General features: G+C 41.1%; 1 protein-coding gene across 2 annotated transcripts in view; it reads right to left on the bottom strand.

Annotated features, from left to right (window-relative positions):
- LOC117500813 (neuronal PAS domain-containing protein 3) overlaps window positions 1-26,638 on the bottom strand; it is a 267,016-nt gene that overhangs the window by 178,395 nt on the left and 61,983 nt on the right. For both annotated transcript variants that reach the window (XM_034159593.1, XM_034159594.1), the window contains exon 2: window positions 4,011-4,109. In XM_034159593.1, the coding sequence (XP_034015484.1) occupies window positions 4,011-4,109 (99 nt within the window). The remainder of the gene's footprint in view (window positions 1-4,010; window positions 4,110-26,638) is intronic.

Consider the following 26,638-nt stretch of genomic DNA (forward strand, 5'->3'; position numbering starts at 1 on the left):
CCACTTGCCCAATGACCTAACCCTAACCCTGCCACTCGCCCAATGACGAACCATAACCACACCTCTCACCCAATGACCTAACCCTACCCTCGCCACTTGCCCAATGACCTAACCCTACCCTTGCCACTCACCCAATGACCTAACCCTAACCCTGCCACTTGCCTAATGACCCAACCGTAACCCCTCCTCTCACCCAATGACCCCAGATCCATATCAATCAAGTAAAGCTAAAACAAGTATGTGATCAACAGATAAACTATTTTCAGTGAGACAAATGTTTAAAATAATTGATTCAGAAAAATAATTCAATAAGCTCCAGCTTCTCAAATATGACACTTCTGTATTTTTCCCTCGGCCAATGACCCTTAACTGGAATAACCAGGTTCAGATTGTTCATTTATCATTTTCAAAGTAAGCTTTTTAATTTGTTCACACGACAGCAGTAGTACTACACCGCAAACAACATCTGTACCTGTACAGGACTGGTACTGGGAATATTGGTGCAACTGCTCATACTGGTCCAGCTACTAGTAACTGTACTTCTACTGGTACTGACCCGGTTCTTCACTAGTCCGCCTTTTTACCTGCATCTCTCTATCTGTCTCTATAAGCGTCTGTCTCTGTCTCTCTTTCTCTCTCTCAGACTGCAGGTTTTATTTATGATTTATTGATTATAAATTTATTTTGCCGCACGGCGCGCTCAGACTCGTGTCCATTAGCTCGTTAGCTCACCTGAGGATTCTCTCTGCCTTTGATTCCTCTTCCAGCTGCCTTTGATTCACAAATCATTTACGATGTGAAGCTGAACTGATCTCTAACTTTTAATTGGATTTAGGTTTGCGCGGCTTGAAGCCGTCGGCTTTCAGACTTTTGGGAGGTGGAGCGGCTGCAGCGCTGCCTGCGGTCAGCTTTAATTAAGCGTGCACACTGCTGCAGATTTTATGGGATAATTTATGTTTCCATGGTACTCCGACATGCAGACTTTCTAATATTTTTACAATATTAACCTGAACACTATTCTGACTGCAGACATATAAATACAGAAGTAAATTAAATTATACATACTGCAACTACAAGTACTGTGATTGGTTGATATTACTGCAGTAATTAGTAATACTTCGTCTACAGGTATCAGTCCAACTGGAACATGCATGTTACTCACACGAACACTCGCATGTTAAAAAGCTGCAGGCGTCGACATCACAGCACGCGGCGCCAATTCACTTTCATCTTTCTCTTCAAAAACACCAAATCTCTCTCCAACCATTAGTTTTATTTTTCTCTATTTCAAACAGATTAACGCTAATTGAAGCTGCACCGTTCTTCGTCTACCAGGTTGAATTATTGAAAAGTTTTTAATAATTCTGCTCTTAATGGAAAATGTTTGAAGTTACTTTAGACCTTAACTGTGATTTAAGGCAGCGGGTCGAGTGCAGTCGAACGTCAGGTTAGTGAAATCAGAGGACTTTTACTGTGAAAACCTCTTGACTGACAGCCGAGTGTATTGCTGTTGATTATGGCTGAAGGTGAAGACTGCTGTCTCTATGGTGCAAGCACAGTTTGCTCTGTAAGCCACACAAGCACTAAGGGGCCACTTTGTGACATCATATATACCGGTGCTTCGTCTACAATAACAAGGGACAGAAATACACTTTTTAATAACTCTAGTGGCAAACAACATCAAACATACATTCATTTGGAGATCAATAATCATTTTGACATGTTCAGATCAAAATTACAGCACTGAGGATGTTCCAAACTCACAGAGATGAATGATCTGTTTTTTCCCCCCGGTTGTCCTGTGCTGATCACGAGTCAAAAACCCGTCAAAAATTTTTCTTAGAAATTTAACCCTCTGAAGTCAATGCATGCGACTCATGCTTCTGTTAATAAATCAGTGAAGTAATGTCAGAGAGACTTCGTTCAACCACTTCCTGAAACTACAGAGTGTCACCTCTAGTTTCAATGCATGTTCTAAATGAGCTTTGCATCACAGCTAATCCTACAGCCTGGAGGAGGTCATGAGTCTGTCTCTCTCCTCCTCTCCCTCGGACTACAATATTTCATTTACTGTGATTACTGTGAAACTGCATCATTTCACTAGGAAATATTCATCATTAGCTCCTCCCACCACATTTTTGCTGTTAAAAATATATTCATGAGCAACCTCGAGCTGCTCATGAAATGTCAGGCTGCTAACCATAGATGGAGAGCTGATGATCGATCATAGCACCCTCAAAAATCATATTATTGTATAATTAGCGCCATACACACAGATGAAATGGATTGACATTAGCAACACACACTGCCAGGACAAGCAACACTGCCAACCAAACCCTAACCCTCCCTAGTGACTGAAAATGCTTTGGAGCAAATCAAGTGTGGGAGTGTGCCGCATGCTCCAGCACATCCATGACACCACAGAACCACCTAGGGTCATGGATAGCAACCAGCCAGGGAAAAAAAGCTGTACACTCCCACACACCCAAAAATGGGTGTGTCCTTAGCCAGGTGAAGTGTGGGCATATCCTTGGACAGGTGAAGTGTGGGCGTACCCTTGGCCAGGTGAAGTGTGGGCGTGTCCTTGCCAGGTGAAGTGTGGGCGTATTGTTTTACAGGTGATGTGTGGGCGTGCCCTTGGCCAGGTGAAGTGTGGGTGTGCCCTTGGCCAGGTGAAGTGTGGACGTATCCTTGGCCAGGTGAAATGTGGGCACCTCCTTGGCCAGGTGAAGTGTGGGCGTGTCCTTGGCCAGGTGAAATGTGGGCACCTCCTTGGCCAGGTGAAGTGTGGGCGTGTCTTTGGGAAGGTGAAGTGTGGGCGTGGTCTTGGCCAGGTGAAGTGTGGGCGTGGCCTTGGCCAGGTGAAGTGTGGGTGTGCCCTTGGCCAGGTGAAGTGTGGGCGTGGCCTTGGCCAGGTGAAGTGTGGGCACCTCCTTGGCCAGGTGAAATGTGGGCACCTCCTTGGCCAGGTAAAGTGTGGGCGTGTCCTTGGCCAGGTGAAATGTGGGCACCTCCTTGCCCAGGTAAAGTGTGGGCGTGTCCTTGGCCAGGTGAAGTGTGGGCGTGTCCTTGGCCAGGTGAAATGTGGGCACCTCCTTGGCCAGGTAAAGTGTGGGCGTGTCCTTGGCCAGGTAAAGTGTGGGCGTGTCCTTGGCCAGGTGAAGTGTGGGCGTGTCCTTGGCCAGGTGAAGTGTGGGTGTATCTTTGGCCTTCTACCGCAGCTGTGATCCTCAACACTGCATCATGCATAGAGAAACATGCCATCTATCTATGACACCATCAAAATTATTGCTAATAAGCAACTATCAGCAAATCTGGCAACTAGCAGCAAATCTGGCAATTTTTACTCAACACAAACCAGTCAGTTTATAAATAATTTTTGGTGTGTAGTCCACATCGGTGTTCCCCACCCAGGATGCTGTTCAGCTTCACAGCATATGCATGATTACATCATCACATAATCTTACGACATCTCAGAGAGTAAATAGCGGCTTCTGGTGAGATTTGTTTTTGGGGGGGCACTGAGGACAAACTGAAATTGGCATCACACACAGGCAGGATGAGCAACCAGTAGCACCACACCAACTGGATGTGTGCTTGCACGTGTATATGTATGTAATGTTTTAGTCTTGCGGACAGGAAGTGGCGCTATGCACCAAAATCACGGTGGTGCAACCCGTCAATAAACACAAAGAAGAAGTGACACAGCGCGTCTGTCTGTTCAAACAACCCATCGTTGACCGTCTTTGAAATTCCCCGACCAAACATCCAGATCACCACATGAACAAGAACAAATCGTGAAATTTCACCTAGAATTTTCAGGGAAATTCATCCAAAGGCCTTTGGTTTGAAGACTTACTTGGACCATAATAAGCAAAAGCTGTGGTGACAGATGAAGGCATCATTATGGATACACAGAGAATTTATCTCATCAGGGATCCAAAAAGGAAAAATGCCACAGGGGTCACGTGAGGTCACTGTACTGTGACAGTATGTGGGCGGAGCATTACCATGGTGACGAGGTGTGCTGCTGGCCAGCCAGGTGAAGGGTCTTGGGCCGAGCGGCAGAGCAGCTGCCTGCATTTGCTGGCCGCTCCCAGTAGGGGTCACTGTGAAACACACAGAAAGGTGAAAAACATGTTTACAAACAGCACAACAAAGAAAATAAAGTTCATGTCAAATATGACGTAGAAAAGTGACAAAAGAGCAATCACGCCATGAAGCACCGCATCACAAAAAATAAACTGACAATATGACAAGAGAAAAATTAACTTAAACTCACATATTCACGAGAACGCAACTAAAACCAAGGTGGAACACAAACTGTTATTCTGTTCTTATTGTAACTACTGTTAGAATGTCTGATAAGCTACAGGTTGGGACAGGTTGGGTTGGATTAGAGAGCAGGCCCTGGTTCCACAGCATCCACCACACTGTGGAACTGTCCAGGGTGCTGACTCAGATCCTCTTCATCACTTAACTTTGGTCAACACAGAACCCCTGGTGAACATTCAAACATAGACATGAAGCGACGTGAGCCAATCACGGTGACAAGAGAGGATGAGCAGCAAAAGAAACGAGTCTGAAACAGAAATCCAGGCGCTGGTTTGTGATCACAGCTGCAGAATCATAATCAATACAGTGAGAGGTGGCAGCGAGCCCTCGCAGTAAGGACCGTTCACGTGTGACGCTCAACTTCAATTTGACATCAAAATCTCTCATGGGCATATCTTTAAGAATCATTTAAAAAAATCCCAGCATGGACCTGTCCAGTTCACAGAATAACAATTACTTATCGTTACAGGTGTCCTAGAATCCATGACGCCACTGAGCTGCCATCTTTAATAGGATAAAACCTCTCCTAATAAATTTGGAGCAGAAAAAATAATGTGGGCCCATTTTTAATATGAAACCGATTGAATTTCAAATAAATTGTTTTACGCCAGTAGCACCAGGCAGGAAGCCATGATGGCGATAATCCAGTCATGGCCACTAATACGTTTACATGTCAGCAGCTGCGCTGATGAAATATTAAACGTGCGGTTTGATGTCAGATCTGAGTCGGCTGAACAGTCCTGATGGGATAATTTCATTTATTTATTGTTTCTGATGAAGTATGTCTTTATGTGTCGCGTGGAATGAAGCGGAATCAAATGTTGCCGTTATAACTCACTCGTGCCCGTCATCATTCCATGTTCAACACTGACACATTTTAAAACGCTTCCAAATGTTAAGGCTTGGGTCACAGTGTGTGAACATCTTGCTGTCTAGTTATAAATTCCGTCTGCACTCATATTGTTGTGCGCACAGACTGCTGATACGTGAGGCCCCCGGTTCTGTCAGGACGTTTGTTCTGTGGCCGTTTAAAAGTGTTTTAACAGATCTGCGAAATTTCACCATGTCGCGGAATAATGTGCAGCATGTGCTTTCAGATTCGACTCGAGTACATCGGCTGACGTGTGTTTGAAAAACTGCATTCAGTTATTGAAACGTGAAAATCGTCCACAGCGTGATTTTAAGTGTAACTTTCTAGTCGGGAGCTCATAAATGATTCAGTCATTATCTGAAGATAAACGTGGGATTTAGGAAAGTTTCCTGCCTGGATGATGAGAGATAGAATTTGTCTGTGAGAGGATCGATGTGGATTCAGGCTGTGACTGAAGAATTCAAAAACAGACAGCGTTTGAACTGCTCACGCTACGTTTGATGTTCCCACACTTAAACAGCTCTGACAGCGCTCATGTCAGTGGAGCGATAAGAGAAATCAAGCGCTCCTCATGTTTGGACACAAAGGTTACTCTGACATTCAGAGTGAGACCAGGAGCAGGAGGAGGAGCATGTGAGATCAGGGGGAGAATGGAGACCGAGAGGAAAGAACAGAGAGGAGGAAGAGCAGAAGAGGAGGAATAAAGGAAAAACTAGACTACAGACAGAGGAACAGAAGGAGGAGAAAAAGCCCCTGAACAGAAGGTCGTGAGTTCAAATCCCTTCTCACATATTTGTTGTTATTTTGCACTTTGTTGGTGGATGATCTGAATCAACATCTGGACCTCCACAAGGATTATGTTGGCTTTATGCACAACAGGATTACCGCATCAGAACCAACACGCCGCTGGATCATCAACTTCCTCTTTGGCAAGAAACCACAGCCACATGTCAGAACCACTGAGCCTTTGTTCTCCACCCTGTCCTCTCTCACGGTGTTCCTAAGGTCTGGAACGGAGGTCAGCAATCCACATCCTGGAGATCACCTGCCTGACTCAGAGCCTGGTGTTTGATTGGCTGAGCACACCTGATTTAATTAGCAGTGGGCAGAGGAGTGAAACATGAAGATAGTGTCCAAGAAGTTGCAGGATCTGGAGCTTTGTCTTATCTGGAATAATCTGAGAAAGTCCAGTTCTGTCAATTCTATTCAACTGGATCTGAAACCGACCATCTTTTCACTTATTTGTATTTAAAAGTAGATTCTGAAATGATTTTCATGTGACAAAGTTACAAGTTTACAAAGTTTATTTAATTAGTTTGATTGATCGTCTATTTTCCTGTTACTGACTTTTACTCTTTTGATTAGTCATTGATTATATGAAGCACTCTGAAATTGATCATCCTGAACGTGATACACAAATAAAATTATTATTAATTATTTTCCACTTGTTAGCACATTCTCTGCAGGTTACCACCATTTTACATGGACGCTGATATAGCTCGACTAAAGCAGGCTGATAATGAAAGGTAGGCAGATAATTAAAAGTGGGCCAGTCTACTCTGGAATAGTTTTTTTTTTTATTTATACTGTTGTATCGTAAAATGTGGCTGTACCCGTTCAGCAGCAGCACCCGCCACGCCTCCGCTTAGACCTCCCACCCCAGGATTTTCTTTATTTCAATTTTTGTTTTTTACTTTTAATTTACGCTACAGCAGCATAAAAAAAAAAAATAAAGAGCATCAGATGAAACAGTAACACATTCATACATACACACACACACACACCTCAACCGCTTACTCCAGTTAAAGGTCGCAGGGCTGGAGCCTATTCCAGCAGTCATAGGGTGTGAGGTGGGGTTCATCCTGGACGGGACACCAGCCTGTCGCATGGCCACATATAGACAAACAAACACAGTCGCATGCGCACACACACCTACGGACAATTTTTTAAAAGTTTCCAGTCCACCTAACCTGCATGTCTTTTGGATGTGGGAGGAAGCCGGAGCACCCGGAGAGAACCCACGCAAACACGGGGAGAACATGGAAACTCCACACAGAACGGCCACAGCTGGGAATTGAACCCGTGACCTTCTCGCTGTGAGGCTTCGACCAAAATTTTTTCCAAGATGGCAGAAGGTGGTAGTTTGGTCGTGTAGGTAAATCCATAACAGAAGGTGGTTGAGGCACTGTGATTGAGATATAATGTCAAATGTACACCAAATGGGTTTTTCAATATTAAATTCAAATATCCACAAAATCCACAATCCGGATCAGATCCGAATCAAACTTTGTCAGTAACCCACCAACTGGTGGCAATATGTCTCCTTTGACTTATGTGGAACATCCACGTTCACCAGGAGGTAAATTACTATGCAAAATAATAACATTCATATATGTTTTAGTCACTCACTCACCAGCACAAGGAATAACTTAAGGGAGGGAGAGATTTTTTCCTCTCTCCTCCCATTCCATAAAACACAGTGATGTTAATTATCTGGCGTTGCAGGCAGGTGATGATGATATGTGCAGGCAGAGTCTATGTACATCTATATTATAATAGCCAAGTGGCCTCTGTGTGCCTGTGTAGGAATGGGTATTGATAAGATTTTACCGATATTGATGCCATTATCCATTCTGCTTATTGATCCGATTCCTCATCGATTCCCTTATCAATACCTCTAGAGAATTTTTTTGTACTAAAAGTAGGTTTTACAGGTTTTCTATGTCAAAATATTTTACTGAATCTTAAAATAAATAAATATGAAATTGGTGACTGGATTCTTGATCTCTGGACATAAATAAAAATAAATACAATCTGCACATGGTCACTGGATCCTTGATCTCTGGACATAAATAAAATCTGTATATGATGGATCCCAAATCTCTGGACAGAAATAGAAACTAACAAAATCTGTAGTTTTTGTCAAAAGCATTTCCTTTCAGATATTAATGGCACAACTGTAACCCCATACCTCTGAGCTCAGCTCTTGCAGCTGGCTGCGCTGCACTTCAGGATGTAATTCATAAAGAACGGATGACGTCTCATTTTGGGAGGAAAAAACTGTTTTACTCAGTTGTAGTATGTAGTCTGTACAACATTTGGAAAGAGGTGTCATTTTAATTAAACAGCGACTCCAACTTTAGCACTTGGAGCTGTGCACTTAGTCCCACAAAACAGGAATGGAGAACGATTCTCGTTTTTTGCCCACAACAAGAGAGTCCCAGCACAAAAGTGACACCCAATTGACATCTTTAAGTGGCTTTGAGAGGGGTTAATGAAGAACCTGCGGATCTGCCGTTTCTGGAAAAAGCAGGGAATCAAAGCGCTGCTACGTTGTTTCAAGCTTTAAGCAGACCAGTTCTGCAATCAACATAGAGAAATGATCATTTTCCAGATAATCACCCTCAAAAATAATGGCCACTCTGGCGGAATGTCAACTGAAGGACCAATAAGCGAATCATTAAGCAAAAAGGGTATTGATGTCAGTGGATCGAACCATTTCTTAACAATTCTTAAACAGGAACCGGTTTTCGCTACCCAACCCTATGCGTGTGTGTATGTGTATCACACACACACACACACACACACACACACACACACACACACACACACACACACACACACACACACACACACACACACACACACACACACACACAAAAACCAAAAACAGATCACGCAAAAACCAAGGAGAGGTGACATCTGCCGTTTGGTATGCTTATGTATTTTGGGTCAAGGATGAACAGCGGCAAAACCAAATGTTGATAGGATTAATATTTTTAGAGAACCTACTTAGAAGAGCTAACAACACTGAACAATGGACATTGATATTTACATTCTGGACTCACACACCAATGCAGCAGGGGGCAGTAAATCATCTATATATTGAGTGCACGTGTACTTGTGTGATTTTATTTAGTAAGTTCAATGTAACTACATAATACAATTGTAAATACGTAAAAAATATATGGATGACACAAAAAAGTGAAAACACATTTCTATTGTGGTCCATTTAAAAATCAAATGACAAAGTAGAAGCAAAAATATAATAATAATAATACTGCTAAGAAGCTAATAATTTCAGAAGCAAAATAATAATGATAATAATACCAATAATAATTATTATAATAATAACAACAGTGTGTATATGACAACAAGAACCTAAACAATTAATAAATACATTAAGACAGTAAATAAACATTAAAAATACGTAATTAACAGGAAATAAAAGGGTTGAGTTCTTCTAAAAACTTTTGAGGTCTAATGTTCTAAAAACATTCTGGACTCACATGCCATTCCAACTCATTATAGAAACTTGGCATCATTTATTACCACCCTTGAAAAATGTCAGCTACCTATTTTATAAACACAACCCATTCTAGAGCCTGTGAATCCTCACGGGGGTAACGCACTAGCATAAAATATGTCAGGTGCATCTGATGCTTTGTGCAGCTACACACAGCGCTGAACTTTTAGACAGTTTGTGGTGGAAAGTTAAAAGTCCACACTTTCTGTTGATGAAAAACATAAACTCACCAGCTCTGTGTCCAGCCACGCCTCCTTTTTAGACCAACATATCCACAAGAGCACAAGCGATATTATTCATTTAAGGTTGTGGGCACTGGGCAGAAAAATGGCAAGTGTGTCAGATATAAATTAGAAATGACTACTCGCTGTGCGCTTGTGCTGGGTTGAAAACTGGGTCCACAACATCTTCAGCATCTACCGAGGAGCGTGATAAGAGTGGGTGGAGTCACAGTATAACCTGTGATGTAACAAAAGACAAAGACACAACGAGAGTGTCCAACGTGGCTCCATGTTAACCCTGACGCTCAGGAGTTCTTCTCTTTGGTCTCATCTGATGACATCATGGCCACAGGGACAGACCTGTATTTGTGCTGTTGTTTCCAATGATGGATGGATGGATGGATGGATGGATGGATGGATGGATGGATGGATGGATGGATGGATGGATGGATGGATGGATGGATGGATGGATGGATACTGTACGGTTGCCACATCTTTTACATCTCAGCCAACCAGTGATCTGGAGGAAAGTAAAGAAGAACCCGCATCTTCACTTCCATTCTGCCATCCTGCATCGAGTCACCGACTGACTAACCCGGTTTTTAAATTTTTAAATTCTCCTTGCCCTTTCATCCTTTTATCTTTGCCTCTCTGTGTTTCCTGATCCGTCAGAGCTGAGAAGAAAAACATCCAGCAACTTGTTGGTGGATGTGGCACGCAACATCTGAGCGACACATTGAAGTCCAAGTTGAAGGGTGAAAAACAAAAATACTGTTAAAAAACACAAAGACAGTCAGAGGAGAGCTATTTCAGGAAATCAAATCCACAGAGACAAGAAGTCAGGCAGAGACCGTCTGAAAGACGCCACGCAGCGCCGCCACCGTTTCTAATACTTTCCTTAAGAATCTGAGACGTTTGGCCTGATGTGATCCAAAAGACAAGTGGTGGTGTTTCTCTGGAATGCAGGCAGGAAAATATCTCCAGTTATGAACAGCTGCTGTTTTAAGGCAAGTTTTGCAGACTTGCGCTGACTTATTACTTCAGTAAGTCATAAAGTTTTGATGAAATGCTCGAATAACTTACAAACAGAAAAAGTCTTCTGAATGATAAACTATTATTTATCTTTTTTGGACACATTACTGAAGAGCAACTGTGAGGAATTCCAGCAATGGTCTTAGTCACAGTGTCTTTGAACGCTTAAATTAGCTTCTCAACAAAACCTTGCCTCAACTAATAAATATCTTTCTGAACAGAAAAAAAAATAAATAAATCTGATGATGTTACAGTTTGTGTTTTGGCAATGATAAACTTTATGATATATCATGTGTAAGGTGTATGATCTGTGGCGCTGGTATGTTTGTCTAACATTGATGCACCAACATCAATCATATATTGTGGCCAGTCACTGTCTTCTACTGGCTGCTCCCATTAGGGGGCGCCACAGCAGATCATCCTTCTCTACCTCACCCTGTTCCTCTGTCTCACCAACTACCTGCATGTACTCCCTCAGCACATCCATAAACCTCCTCTTTGGCCTCCCTCTTCTTCTCCTGCCTGGTGGCTCCATCCTCAGCATCCTTCTCCCTATATACCCTGGGTACCTCCTCTGCACAAGTCCAAACTCTTGCAGATATCCTTCTGTCACAAATCACTCCGGCCACCTCCCTCCACCCACTCCACCCTGCACTCTCTTCTTCACCGCTCTACCACACTCTCCATTACTTTGGATGGTTGACCCCAAGTATTTACACTCATCTACCTTCACCACCTCTACTCCTTGTAACTGCACTATTCCACCAGGCTCCCTTTCTTTCAAACAAATGTATGCAGTCTTCCTGCTCTCTTCCTGCTTTCATTCCACTTCTCTCCAGAGTGCTTCTCCAGCTTTCCAGGCTGATCTCAACCTGCTCTCTACTCTCACTACAGATTAGAATGTCATCTGCAAACATCAAAGTTTTTTCATGAAAGTTTACTCCTGTCTGAGCTCATCCTTCAACCTGTCCATCACCATTGTAAACAAGATAGTGCTGAGCCGATCCTCCTACAATTTGTTTTCAGTCTTCAGTACATTTGATGTTTGAACACACAAAAGCTATACAATAGATTTTTCTGCAATTGGATCCCAAAGTTGAGTGGATGTGGTTTATTTCTCTACATCTGCAATAACCCATGAAAACAATGACTCTTTTCATACCAAACTTGGTGGTTAGCATGCAGCAATTAATTTTCATCCAGTTGAAAAAGATGAACACAAAATGTCTAAAATTAGAGCCGAGGTTGAAAAACGTCAAACTTTTACTTTAAATCCCTGCTACATACCACGTTGACCATGAAAAGCATCATGGGAAAAGTCCATATCCTATCTGAATCCATCTGAAACTTCTGTTTCTGAGGTGATAATTTAACACTTCTCACCATCTGTCAGGTTGAGTGGAGGCGAGGCACAGACAGAGGCTGGACACAAAATGCAGACTGACAGGTGAGATGTATGAGTAAAAAGCCAGGGTCTTTAATGCAGGCAAGGGTTCGGTATACAGGTAGGCAGTCCGCAGAGCAAAGGTAACAGGCAGGGGTGAGACAGAGGACATGGGCAAAAACAAGCAGGGTTCCGTAAACGAGCAAACTGGGTTACCGGAGCTGAGGCAAAAAGGAAGGATCGGGAAGACAGAGCAGGGTCACTAACGGCGAGGCAAAAACAGGACTGTGACATAGAACTGGTTAGTGAACGAATTCAACAAACGAGCAGGGAAGGAGTGAACAGAAGCAGTTTAAATAAGGAAGGTGGTAACTGGATAATGAGATGCATGTGTGGATGACAGACCTGCAAAGGGGGCGTGGTGGAAAGATGAGGAGGAGGACCAAACAGGTGCAAGAGTGTGAGGGAAGGAAAACACAAAACAGACAGAACCAGAGTGAAGTGCTGAAGGATACCAAGACACTAAAACAAGTGCAAGATAGTGAAGTGACATAACAACCAAAGATATATCAAAAACCAAAGACGGACCGAAATACTAACATGAAAGGAATTGTATAAAGAAACAACTTTAAAAACTGAAAAGGAAACAACCAGTAAATAAATGCTAAGATAAAATAAGAACGGAACTCACCGGTGGCAAAAATAAATAACAGATAACACTATGTAACAAATTTTTATTTTTATTTTGTTCCTGGGTACACAGTGTGTTTTCCTAACCTGTTATGCCTTAAATAAATAGAAAATAGCTGTTATTCCACAGAAACTTTGCTTCTGTGATCAGGACAATGATATTTTGAAATCTGTCTGTTTTCAAGACTATTCTCGATTCGCCTTCACTACTACTGAGTAGTCTTCTAGAATACAACTCCTGGCAAAAATTATGGAATCACCGGCCTCGGAGGATGTTCATTCAGTTGTTTAATTATGTAGAAAAAAAGCAGATACAGACATGACACAAAACTAAAGTCATTTCAAATGGCAACTTTCTGGCTTTAAGAAACACTATAAAAAATCAGGAAAAAAATTGTGGCAGTCAGTAACGGTTACTTTTTTAGACCAAGCAGAGGGAAAAAATATGGACTCACTCAATTCTGAGGAAAAAATTATGGAATCATGAAAAACAAAAGAACGTTCCAACACATCACTAGTATTTTGTTGCACTACCTCTGGCTTTTATAACAGCTTGCAGTCTCTGAGGCATGGACTTAATGAGTGACAAACAGTACTCTTCATCAATCTGGCTCCAACTTTCTCTGATTGCTGTTGCCAGATCAGCTTTGCAGGTTGGAGCCTTGTCATGGACCATTTTCTTCAACTTCCACCAAAGATTTTCAATTGGATTAAGATCCGGACTATTTGCAGGCCATGACATTGACCCTATGTGTCTTTTTGCAAGGGATGTTTTCACAGTTTTTGCTCTATGGCAAGATGCATTATCATCTTGAAAAATGATTTCATCATCCCCAAACATCCTTTCAATTGATGGGATAAGAAAAGTGTCCAAAATATCAATGTAAACTTGTGCATTTATTGATGATGTAATGACAGCCATCTCCCTAGTGCCTTTACCTGACATGCAGCCCCATATCATCAATGACTGTGGAAATTTACATGTTCTCTTCAGGCAGTCATCTTTATAAATCTCATTGGAATGAATGAATGAATGAATGAATGAATGAATGAATGAATGAAAACTGTTTATTTCGAACATTTGATACAACAACAATTACAAGATAGATCAGTAAAGACAACAACAAAAAAGTTCCTACTGTGTACCCAACATGTCCGAAAAGGGGTAGGGTGAAGCATCAGCTTATTTATCCCTACCCCTTCTTCCCCACAACCAGTAATACCCTTTGCCACATATACACATAGATTCCTACACACCTAAACCGATATCAATATATATATATATATATATATATATATACATATATATACACATACACATACATATATACATACACACATCAACATACATACACATATACATACACATATATACACATATACATATATACACATATATATACACAAACATAAGTATACACCTACACATACCTACTTACATACAAAATACTATATATTTACAAGCCGAAGCAAAAAACAAAAACACCCTAACCCTCATTACCCTTCCTCCTCCCTATACCCAGAAAAAACCATATTTTTGTACCGCTGTTTGAACTGGTTCATGCTTGGACATTGCTTGAGCCCCACTCCCAATCTGTTCCACATCCTCACCCCACAGACAGAAATACAGAAACCTTTTAATGTTGTTCGTGCCCACTGATGCTTTAAATTAAATTTCCCCCTCAGACTGTAATCCCCTGATCTGTTAAAAAACATATTTTTAATATTTGTTGGAAGTAAATTGTTTATTGCTTTATACACAATTTGTACTGTTTGAAAATGAACCAAGTCTGTGAATTTTAAGAATTTGGATTGTAAAAATAGTGGATTTGTATGATCTCTATAGCCAGTATTATGAATAATTCTTATAGCTCTTTTCTGCATTACTGATAGTGATTGTGTTGTACCTTTATAAGTATTACCCCATACCTCTGCACAGTACTGTAAATATGGTAAAACCAGTGAGCAGTAAAGAATGCGGAGTGAGTTGTGGTCCAGAATATGTTTCGCTTTGTTTAGAACTGAAATGCTTCTTGACAGTTTACTTTGTATATGTTTTATATGAGTCTTCCAGTTTATCTTATCATCTATTATCACCCCCAGAAACTTATTTTCATGTACCCTTTCAATATCAACCCCCTCGACTTGTAACTGAACCTGTATGTCTGTATTACAATAGCCAAATAACATGTATTTTGTTTTACTTAAGTTTAATGATAATTTGTTTCTGTCAAACCATATTTTCAATTTTCCCATTTCTATACTGATCCTCCTCAGTAACTCCTGCAAATCCCCCCCTGAACAAAAAATGCTTGTGTCATCTGCAAATAATACTAATTTTAATATTTTGGAAACATTGACAATATCATTTATATAAATTAGAAACAGTTTTGGACCCAATACTGACCCCTGTGGGACGCCACAAGCATTGTCCAAGCATGATGATGTATATTCCCCCAACTTCACAAACTGTTTTCTGTTACTTAAGTAGCTTCTCACCCAGTGCAACACCAACCCCCTAATCCCATACTGTTCAAGTTTATTGATTAATATGTCATGATTAATTGTATCAAAAGCCTTTTTAAGGTCTATAAATATTCCAACTGAATGTAATTTGTGGTCTATGGCGTTTGTAATCTCCTCAACTGATTCTATTAATGCAAGTGATGTTGAACTATGTGCTCTGAATCCATATTGACTATCAGTAAGTAATTTATGTTTATTTATGAATTTGTCTAATCTATTATTGAATAACTTTTCTAATAATTTGGAAAATTGTGGAAGCAAAGAAACAGGTCTATAATTTGTGAAGTGGTGTCTATCCCCAGTCTTATACAGCGGCACAACCTTAGCTATTTTCATTTGATTGGGAAATTTACCGGTTTGAAATGATAAGTTACAGATGTATGTTAATGGTTCTACAATCCATTCAATGACCTGTTTTACCACCACCATATCAATTTCATTTAAATCGGTAGATGTTTTATATTTACAATTATTCACAATGTCTATAATTTCATTTCCATCCACTGCTGTGAGGAACATTGAACAGGGATTTATTTCTATGAGATTATTATCCCAATCCTCAGGTTGGGAATCGGGAATTTTTTCTGCCAAGCTTGGTCCAATATTTACAAAAAAATTATTAAAACCGTTGACTACCTCATCCTTATTTTCCTTCTTGACATTATTATCAATGAAATACTGAGGGTAACTGTTTTTTATTACCATTTTTGATAATGCTATTTAATATATCCCATATTCCTTTAATATTGTTTTTGTTATTATATAATATGTTACTATAATATTCCTTCCTACATACCCGTATAATATTAGTTAATCTATTTTTGTATTTCTTATATCTATTTTCTGCCTCTTTAGTCTTTAGTTTTATGAATTCTCTATACAGTGTATTTTTCTTATTACATGCATTTCGTAACCCTTTCGTCATCCATGGTCGAGCTTGGATTTTTTGTTTTCTGTAGTCTTGTTTAATTGGACATTTTTTATCATATAATGATGTAAATATTTGTAAAAAAGTTTCATATGCACTATCAACATCACTTTCACTGTATACCTTTTCCCAGTTTTGCTCCTGTAAATCCTTCTTTAGTGTGTTCATGTTTTCCTCTGTCCGCACTCGCCTGTATTTTATTTTCTCCTCTGGCTGATTCCGCCGATGGTTTCTATTATAAACGATGAAAACTGGTAGATGATCACTAATGTCATTGATTAATAATCCACTCACAGTGTTATTCTCAATATCATTGCTGAATATATTATCAATTAAGGTGGCACTATGGGATGTAATTCTGCTTGGCCTGGTGATTTTTGGATATAAACTCATACTGTACATTATACTGATAAATTCATCTGTTATTTTATGCTTATTTGGATTGAGCAGATCAATATTTAAGTCACCACAAATGAACACAGTTTTTTGATTAGTTTTTGAGAACATTTTTCCCATACAGTCAGTGAATGTTTCAATACTAGATCCTGGTGCTCTATATATACAGCTGACTAATCCATTTTTGCTTTTTTCTTCACATATTTCAATAGTTATACATTCTAATAAGTTATCAATCACAGTTGTCATATTGTCTACTATTTTATAATCCATGTTCTTATCCACATACACAGCCACTCCTCCTCCACTCTTATTTTTTCTGTTTACACAATTAAATTCATATCCATCCAGTTCAAAATCCATTCCTTTATCTTCATTGATCCATGTTTCTGATATAGCAATTATGTTAAATATTTTTTTAAACTGACTTAAATATTCTTTAATGTTGTTAAAGTTTGCATATAGACTTCTGCTGTTGAAATGGATTATTGATAATTTGTTATCCGTTTTAATGATCCGATTAAACTGTTCATCTGTATAATAGCAACAACTGTCATTGATATTTGAGAAGAAATTATTGTCCGGGTCTATATCGTGCTCCAAGTCCAGTACATTGTGGTCTGTGTATTTAAATGTTCTCAGTTCTACTTTTCCATGATCAGCAATCCTTTGAGTTATATCCTTCTTGTCTCCAGATGTAGATGAATAGGTAGTAGACGAATAGGTTCCTCTGGTCTGTGTCATGGTGTTGTGATGTGTTTGTGTCCTCATACCTTATTGGTCATATTTGTCCAGATCCTCGCTTTAAGAAACACTATTGTTCATATTTGTCCAGCTCCTCGATGTTCCTTATTGCCATGACTTTTGCTTGTTCTGGTGATCCGTTCAGTTTGATGAATATTTTACAGTTTGAAGTCCATGTGTGCTGGATTTTTCCCTGTTTCTTCAAGAAGCGTGCTTTCCTGGCGATGTCGGCATTCCGTTTGGTGAGATGTTCATTGATGAATACGTTTGTCCCTTTCAGTTTTCTTCCTTGTTTTAACAGTGCTGTTTTGTGTTTTCTGTTGATGAATCTCATGATGACGGTTCGTTTATCACTGTCATTTCTCCGGGGCAGAGGGTGGCACGCTTCAATGTTATTTAAATCCATTTCTATACCTTTAGATAGGAGGAAATCAGCAACCTGTTTTTCCACAGAGCTGACCTCCTGTTCACTGGGCTCCCCTCCGCTCTCATCTGTTACCGCCCGTGCGTAGGACCGTGGTTTGATATGAAGACCTGTGATGATGACGTTGTTAATTCTGGTGTACTGCTCCAATTCAGCCACTCTATTTTCCAGCTGCACCAGATGCCGGTCTTTCTCGGCATTCTGGAGCCGTAATGCCTTCACCTCCTCCACCAGATCCATGATTGATTTCTGTTGCTGCTTCACAACAGAAATCTCCTCTGATAGAAAGTCCAGAGATTTTTTAATATCGTCACTTTCCTCCGCTGTCAGAACCTTCTTAGGCCCCATGGTCGGCTTATGAGCAGCTTGTCGATCGCCGATGTTAACAGCCTGCGTTGTTTGTCACCGGGATGGATCTGCACTGCGCTGGTGCCGCGCGGCCTCGGTGTTTCCGCGCTGATGGATCTGCGGTGGCTGCACGAGGCCTCGGGGAAGCGGCACTCGTGACGCGCGGCTCTAATGATGCAGCGCGCGGCCTCAGTGAATTCACCACGTTGGGCGGGCCTCGGACGTTGTTGCTGTCCAGTCGCGGGGCTAAGTTGCCGGTTGAGGTGGTATTCCCACTGTCCGGGTTGGCAAACACCGGCGTGGCAGATGGCAACTACAAACACCACCTCTGAAAACTCAGGTACAAACTTTTTGCAGCTTGCTCTGACGACACGCAGCTCTGACTGACTGTGACTGACGCAGCTGGAACGGCACCAAACAAAAGTTCCAGCATCATCACCTTGCCCAATGCAGATTCGAGATTCATCACTGAATATGACTTTCATCCAGTCATCCACAGTCCACGATTGCTTTTCCTTAGCCCATTGTAACCTTGTTTTTTTCTGTTTAGGTGTTAATGATGGCTTTCATTTAGCTTTTCTGTATATAAATCCCATTTCCTTTAGGCGGTTTCTTACAATTCGGTCACAGACGTTGACTCCAGTTTCCTCCCATTTGTTCCTCATTTGTTTTGTTGTGCATTTTCGATTTTTGAGACATATTGCTTTAAGTTTTTTGTCTTGACGCTTTGATGTCTTCCTTGGTCTACCAGTATGTTTGCCTTTAACAACCTTCCCATGTTGTTTGTATTTGGTCCAGAGTTTAGACACAGCTGACTGTGAACAACAACATCTTTTGCAACATTGTGTGATGATTTACCCTCTTTTAAGAGTTTAATAATCCTCTCCTTTGTTTCAGTTGACATCTCTGGTGTTGGAGCCATGATTCATGTCAGTCCACTTGGTGCAACAGCTCTCCAAGGTGTGATCACTCCTTTTTAGATGCAGACTAACGAGCAGATCTAATTTGATGCAAGTGTTAGTTTTGGGGATGAAAATTTACAGGGTGATTCCATAATTTATTCGTCAGAATTGAGTGAGTCCATATTTTTTTCCCTCTGCTTGGTCTAAAAAAGTAACCGTTACTGACTGCCACAATTTTTTTTTCCTGATTTCTTATAGTGTTTCTTAAAGCCAGAAAGTTGCCATTTGGAATGACTTTAGTTTTGTGTCATGTCTGTGATCTGCTTTTTTTCTACAAAATTAAACAACTGAATGAACATCCTCCGAGGCCGGTGATTCCATAATTTTTGCCAGGGGTTGTATTCTTTAACTGCTAGAACTGTCCAGAATTTTCTAGAAGTTTCCAGAATTATGTAGAAATTTCAAGAAACTTTTAGAACTTTCTAGAACGTTAAAAAAAATAAAATCAAAGTTTGTGCTGAATGTAGTCATTTTTCCAAAGACTTGAGACATAAGCAGTTGAAATATAACACTTAGAAGCCAGGAACAAAAATTGTGTTACACAGTGTAATTCAACATATGATATGAATAGAACAAACAAATGATTAAACTAGTGATAACGCAATGACAACACAGGCTGGCAGGACAAAACTAGACCGGGCTGAAAACTGACAAAAGTAAGAAAAAGAATAAAGAAAACAAAGTGGCAGAACACTGTAAGCGCAACACGGCGAATAAATGAAAAAACAGAAAACAAAAATCAGAGAATAATGAATAATCGATAATGCAATAAATGACTGAACAGAGAAGACAATCCAGAACCAATATCAGGAACCAAAGAATAATGCACAAAAAGGGATAATCCAAGCCAAACTAGAATGAGCATTAACAAGTGACAAAAACAAAACAGCTATTAAATCAAGACTGGGGCAGACTGTGGGAAACGAAAAGGGGACAAATGAAAACTGGAACACTAACAGGACTGAAACCTGACACCATCAGGCAGCAGAAGAAACAAACTGACAAAATAAAAGATCATTTACGTGTCTGAGCAGCATCTCATTTTAAAGTGTTTCATTCTGTGTCTCCTCTACAAGGACAATAATCTGAGTCAAAACCAATTTACAGCCCACACACCCAAAATATATCAAAATGCATTCAGCATTTAACACATTAACAAGATCTTTGTAGCCACAGACAAATGAATTTATTGTTATTATTATTACGACTACTATGATCATCATCATCATCATTACTATTATTATTATTATTACTACTACTACTATCAACATCATCATATTATGCTTATTATTATTATTATTACTAATACCCCCTTTTTCACCTCCTTCTTCTTTCAGCTGCTCCCATCATCTCACCCTGTCCTCTCCATCTTCCTCTGTCTCACCAACCACTGCATGTCCTTCCTCGGCACATCCTTATACCTCCTCTTCTCCTTCTGCCTGGTGGCTCCATCCTCAGCATACTTCTTCCTACATACACTGGGTCCCTCCTCTGCACAAGTCCAAACCATCTCAAACTTGCCTCTCTGATTACCTCCAAACTGTCCCACCTGAGCTGTCCCTCTGATATGTTCAATCATAATCTTGTCCATTCTCATCACTCCCAAAGAGAATCGCAACATCTTCAGCTCCGCTGTCACACAATCCTTGTACATACCCTGCACCGCCCTCACATACTTCTCTACCACTCCATACTTCCTCAGGCAATACTACAACTCTTCTCTTGGCACCCGGTCATAAGCTTTCTCTAAATCCACAAATACACAAAATAATCCCTTCTGGCCTTCTGTATACTGCTCTATCAGCACTGTGACAGCAAACATTGCATCTGTTGTGCTCTTTCTTGGCATGAAACCATATTGCTACTCACAGATCTTCACCTGTTTTCTAAGCCAAGCTTCTGTTACTCTTTCCCATAACTTCTTGCTGTGGCTGACCAACCTTGTGCCTCTGTAGTTACTGTAGCTCTGCACATCACCCTTGTTCTTAAAAATTGGAACCAGCACACTTCTACTTCACTCTTCAGGCATCCTCTCACTTTCCAAGAATTTATTAAACAATCTGGTGAGAAACTCCACTGCCATCTCTCCTAAAAAATTCCATGCATCCACTGGGATGTCATCTGGGCAAACTGCCTCTCCACTCATCACTGCCCTCACTTCATCCCTTCTAATCTTTTGCACTTCCTGATTTACTCTCTCCTCATCATCTAGCATTCTTTCTCTCACTCTCATTTTCTTCATTCATCATCCATCCATTTTCTATGCCCGCTTACTCCAATTAATGGTCACGTGGGGCTGGAGCCTATGCCAGCAGTCATAGGGCATGGGCCAGGGTACACCCTGGAAAGGACGCCAGTCTGTTGCAGGGCCACATATTGACAGACAAACACATTCACACCCACACACCCACACCAATGGACAATTTAAAGATTCAAATTCACCTAACCTGCATGTCTTTGGTTGTGGGAGGAAGCCGGAGCACCCAGAGGGAACTCATGCAAACACAGAGAGAATATGCAAACTCCACACAGAAAGACCACAGATGAGAATCGATCCCATGACTGACTTGCTGTGAGGCAACAGTGCTAACCACTAATCCACCGTGCTGCCTCTTTATTCACCAGCTCCTCATAATATCTCCTCTACCTTCTCAATACACTCTTCTCGCTTGACAGCACATTTACATCTGCATGTTTTACCACCCTAATCTTCTGCACATCCTTTCCAGCTCAGTCCCTTTGTATAGCCAGTCAGTACAACATTCCCCTTCTAGTGTTCAACTTCATGTATAGCTGCTATATGCCTTTTCCTCAGTCTTTGGCACTTCTCTTTTCACCTTATATAACACCTCCTTGTACTCCTGTCTACTTTCTTGAAGAATGTCAACCATTCTCCTCTCCATATCAGCCAATACTCTTCCTTTACCAGTCAAACTTACAACAAAGTCCCAACTCTCACTTCCACCCTTCTAACTTTCCTGCTTTTCCACTGCCTCAGAACACATTCGCCTCTTCTTCTTCGCCCAGCAGCAGCCTATTTCCACCAGCACCCTGTTGGGCAACAACACCACTGGCAGTCATTGTTAACCTGGGCCTTGACAGATCCGGTATGGAAATTCGATTTCTGACCCGCATGATTATTTTGGTTTTGTAACACTGGATGCCTTTTCTGATGCAACCCCCCTCTTTTGTTCAGGCTTGGGACCAGCACTCAGTATGTACTGGCTGCACACCCCATGTAGCTGATTTATTATCATGACCCCAAAATCAGAAAAAAAATTGAGATATGTGAAATGCAAATTAAAAAAAATAAAAAATAAAAAATAAACAAACTGATCCTTACATTTCCTTCGATTTCTGTTTCATTACAGACACCATAAACTCAAGACATTTCATGTTTTTGTGGTCAACTTCATTTCATTTGCGAATACTCATCCATTCCTGCATTGGAATGGGAGCAATTTATCCTAAATATGGTGCATCCGGAAAGTATTCACAGCGCTTCACTTTTTCCACATTTTGTTATGTAATAGGTCTGATTCTAAAATGGAGTAAATTAATTTTTTTCTCTCAAAATTCTACTCACAGCACCCCATAATGACAACATGAAAAAAGTTTTTTTTGCAAGTATATAAAAAATACAAAAATGAAGAAATCACATGTTCATAAGTATTCACACCCTTTGCTCAATACTTTGTTGATGCACATTTGGCAGCAATTACAGCCTCAAGTCTTCTTGAATATGATGCCGTAAGCATGGTGCACCTATCTTTGGGCAGTCTTGTCCATTCCTCTTTGCCGCACCTCTCGAGCTCCATGAGGTTGGATGGGAAGCGTTGGTGCACAGCCATTTTCAGATCTCTCCAGAGATGTTCTGGGCTCTGGCTGGGCCACTCAAGGGCATTCACAGAGTTGTCCTGAAGCCACTCCTTTGATATCTTGGCTGTGTGTTTAGGGTCAATGTCCTGCTGAAAGATGAACCGTCACCCCATTCAGTCATGTAGACTGGTTGGTTATCCTCCCAAGACTCCACTAATATCCTTCCTCCGGAATCTGAAGTTCAACTAATGTTTGAAGTCTCCTCTCTGATACCCTGGCATAGGCTTTCCCAGGGAGGATGACAAGTATGATGGGGACTACCACCTCAGTTTACCATTCCAGAGGTACTGTGCCCGACTTCCATGCAACATTTCATACAGTAAGTGTGTCCGCCGTGCCAGCCCAACAACATCCAGTAACTTCTGCATCTCAGGACAGATCTTGTCCACCCCCAGTGACTTGCCACTGAAGAGGTTTTTGGCTACCTCAGTGACTTCCACGAGGGTGACGGCACCATATCTTTGGATGAGGGTTGAGGATATCTCAAACTGTTCTTTCCACTGCCTGACAATGTCCTCAGTCCAGGTTAGCTGCTCTACACCCTTGCTGAACACAACCTGGGCTAAGAACTGCCTCCCTTTCCAGAATCACCTGACAATTGCTTGTTTGGGGTAACAGGCAAATGTTGCACCATTGCCAGTGTCTCCACTCAGCACCACAGAACCTATATTGTTTTTGTCTTCCTTCACTAGTCTCCTTCCAGCATGGTCACTCAAATTTTGAAAACTGCCTACTTGATGTAGAATTCCCAGACAGTACCACACTGTTTGTATTTCTTAATGATTGATGTAAAGGAAGTCCAAAAGATCCAGTGACTTGGAAATGTTCAACTATACAACCCCTGAGTTTCAAGAAAATCAGCAACAAAAGTGGCGGTTAATCAATCAATCAATCAATTTTATTTATATAGCGCCAAATCACAACAAACAGTTGCCCCAAGGCGCTTTATATTGTAAGGCAAGGCCATACAATAATTACGTAAAAACCCCAATGGTCAAAACGACCCCCTGTGAGCAAGCACTTGGCGACAGTGGGAAGGAAAAACTCCCTTTTAACAGGAAGAAACCTCCAGCAGAACCAGGCTCAAGGAGGGGCAGTCTTCTGCTGGGACTGGTTGGGGCTGAGGGAGAGAACCAGGAAAAAGACATGCTGTGGAGGGGAGCAGAAATCAATCACTAATGATTAAATGCAGAGTGGTGCATACAGAGCAAAAAGAGAAAGAAACACTCAGTGCATTATGGGAACCCCCCAGCAGTCTAAGTCTATAGCAGCATAACTAAGGGATGGTTCAGGGTCACCTGATCCAGCCCTAACTATAAGCTTTAGCAAAAAGGAAAGTTTTAAGCCTAATCTTAAAAGTAGAGAGGGTGTCTGTCTCCCTGATCCGAATTGGGAGCTGGTTCCACAGGAGAGGAGCCTGAAAGCTGAAGGCTCTGCTTCCCATTCTACTCTTACAAACCCTAGGAACTACAAGTAAGCCTGCAGTCTGAGAGCGAAGCGCTCTATTGGGGTGATATGGTACTATGAGGTCCCTAAGATAAGAAGGGACCTGATTATTCAAAACCTTATAAGTAAGAAGAAGAATTTTAAATTCTATTCTAGAATTAACAGGAAGCCAATGAAGAGAGGCCAATATGGGTGAGATATGCTCTCTCCTTCTAGTCCCCGTCAGTACTCTAGCTGCAGCATTTTGAATTAACTGAAGGCTTTTCAGGGAACTTTTAGGACAACCTGATAATAATGAATTACAATAGTCTAGCCTAGAGGAAATAAATGCATGAATTAGTTTTTCAGCATCACTCTGAGACAAGACCTTTCTAATTTTAGAGATATTGCGTAAATGCAAAAAAGCAGTCTTACATATTTGTTTAATATGCGCTTTGAATGACATATCCTGATCAAAAATGACTCCAAGATTTCTCACAGTATTACTAGAGGTCAGGGTAATGCCATCCAGAGTAAGGATCTGGTTAGACACCATGTTTCTAAGATTTGTGGGGCCAAGTACAATAACTTCAGTTTTATCTGAGTTTAAAAGCAGGAAATTAGAGGTCATCCATGTCCTTATGTCTGTAAGACAATCCTGCAGTTTAGCTAATTGGTGTGTGTCCTCTGGCTTCATGGATAGATAAAGCTGGGTATCATCTGCGTAACAATGAAAATTTAAGCAATGCCGTCTAATAATACTGCCTAAGGGAAGCATGTATAAAGTGAATAAAATTGGTCCTAGCACAGAACCTTGTGGAACTCCATAATTAACCTTAGTCTGTGAAGAAGATTCCCCATTTACATGAAGAAACTGTAATCTATTAGATAAATATGATTCAAACCACCGCAGCGCAGTGCCTTTAATACCTATGGCATGCTCTAATCTCTGTAATAAAATTTTATGGTCAACAGTATCAAAAGCAGCACTGAGGTCTAACAGAACAAGCACAGAGATGAGTCCACTGTCTGAGGCCATAAGAAGATCATTTGTAACCTTCACTAATGCTGTTTCTGTACTATGATGAATTCTAAAACCTGACTGAAACTCTTCAAATAGACCATTCCTCTGCAGATGATCAGTTAGCTGTTTTACAACTACCCTTTCAAGAATTTTTGAGAGAAAAGGAAGGTTGGAGATTGGCCTATAATTAGCTAAGATTAGGGTTAGTGTACTTGATTCTTGTGAAGAAGGTTCCTAGTTCAAGACCATTCCTGCCCATTCTCCATGTAATGTGGAGTTGTGTCAGGAAGGGCATCCGGTGTAAAACCTGTGCCAAATTAACATGGAGATCCATATCTGACCTGCTGTGGTGACCCCGAGTGAAAATAAGGGAGGAGCCCAATAAACTGCCCCTGTCCCAACCTTTGTTGGAAAATGTGTCAATCTCTAAATGCAGGAATGGATGTACGAGGTCTGTCAATAAAGTATAGGTCCTTTTTATTTTTTTCAAAAACTATATGGATTTCATTCATATGTTTTTACGTCAGACATGCTTGAACCCTCGTGCGCATGCGTGAGTTTTTCCACGCCTGTCGGTGACGTCATTCGCCTGTGAGCACTCCTTGTGGGAGGAGTCGTCCAGCTCCTCGTCGGAATTCCTTTGTCTGAGAAGTTGCTGAGAGACTGGCGCTTTGTTTGATCAAAATTTTTTCTAAACCTGTGAGGCACATCGAAGTGGACACGGTTCGAAAAATTAAGCTGGTTTTCAGTGAAAATTTTAACGGCTGATGAGAGATTTTGAGGTGATACTGTCGCTTTAAGGACTTCCCACGGTGTGAGACGTCGCGCAGCGCTCTCAGGCGCCGTCGTCAGCCTGTTTCAAGCTGAAAACCTCCACATTTCAGGCTCTATTGATCCAGGACGTCGTGAGAGAACAGAGAAGTTTCAGAAGAAGTCGGTTTCAGCATTTTATCCGGATATTCCACTGTTAAAGGAGATTTTTTTAATGAAAGACGTGCGAACGGATTGCAGCGTCGGATTGCAGCGTCGGCTCGCAGGTGCTGCGACGCTCCGCCACAGGAAAAACACCTCTGTTGGAAGCCTTAAGGACAAGTTGGAACATGTCCAGCTGTTAAACAATTTCTCATATACTCACTCCACTGA

This window comes from Thalassophryne amazonica, chromosome 19, assembly GCF_902500255.1.
Source record: "Thalassophryne amazonica chromosome 19, fThaAma1.1, whole genome shotgun sequence".
Taxonomy (NCBI): Eukaryota; Metazoa; Chordata; class Actinopteri; order Batrachoidiformes; family Batrachoididae; genus Thalassophryne; species Thalassophryne amazonica.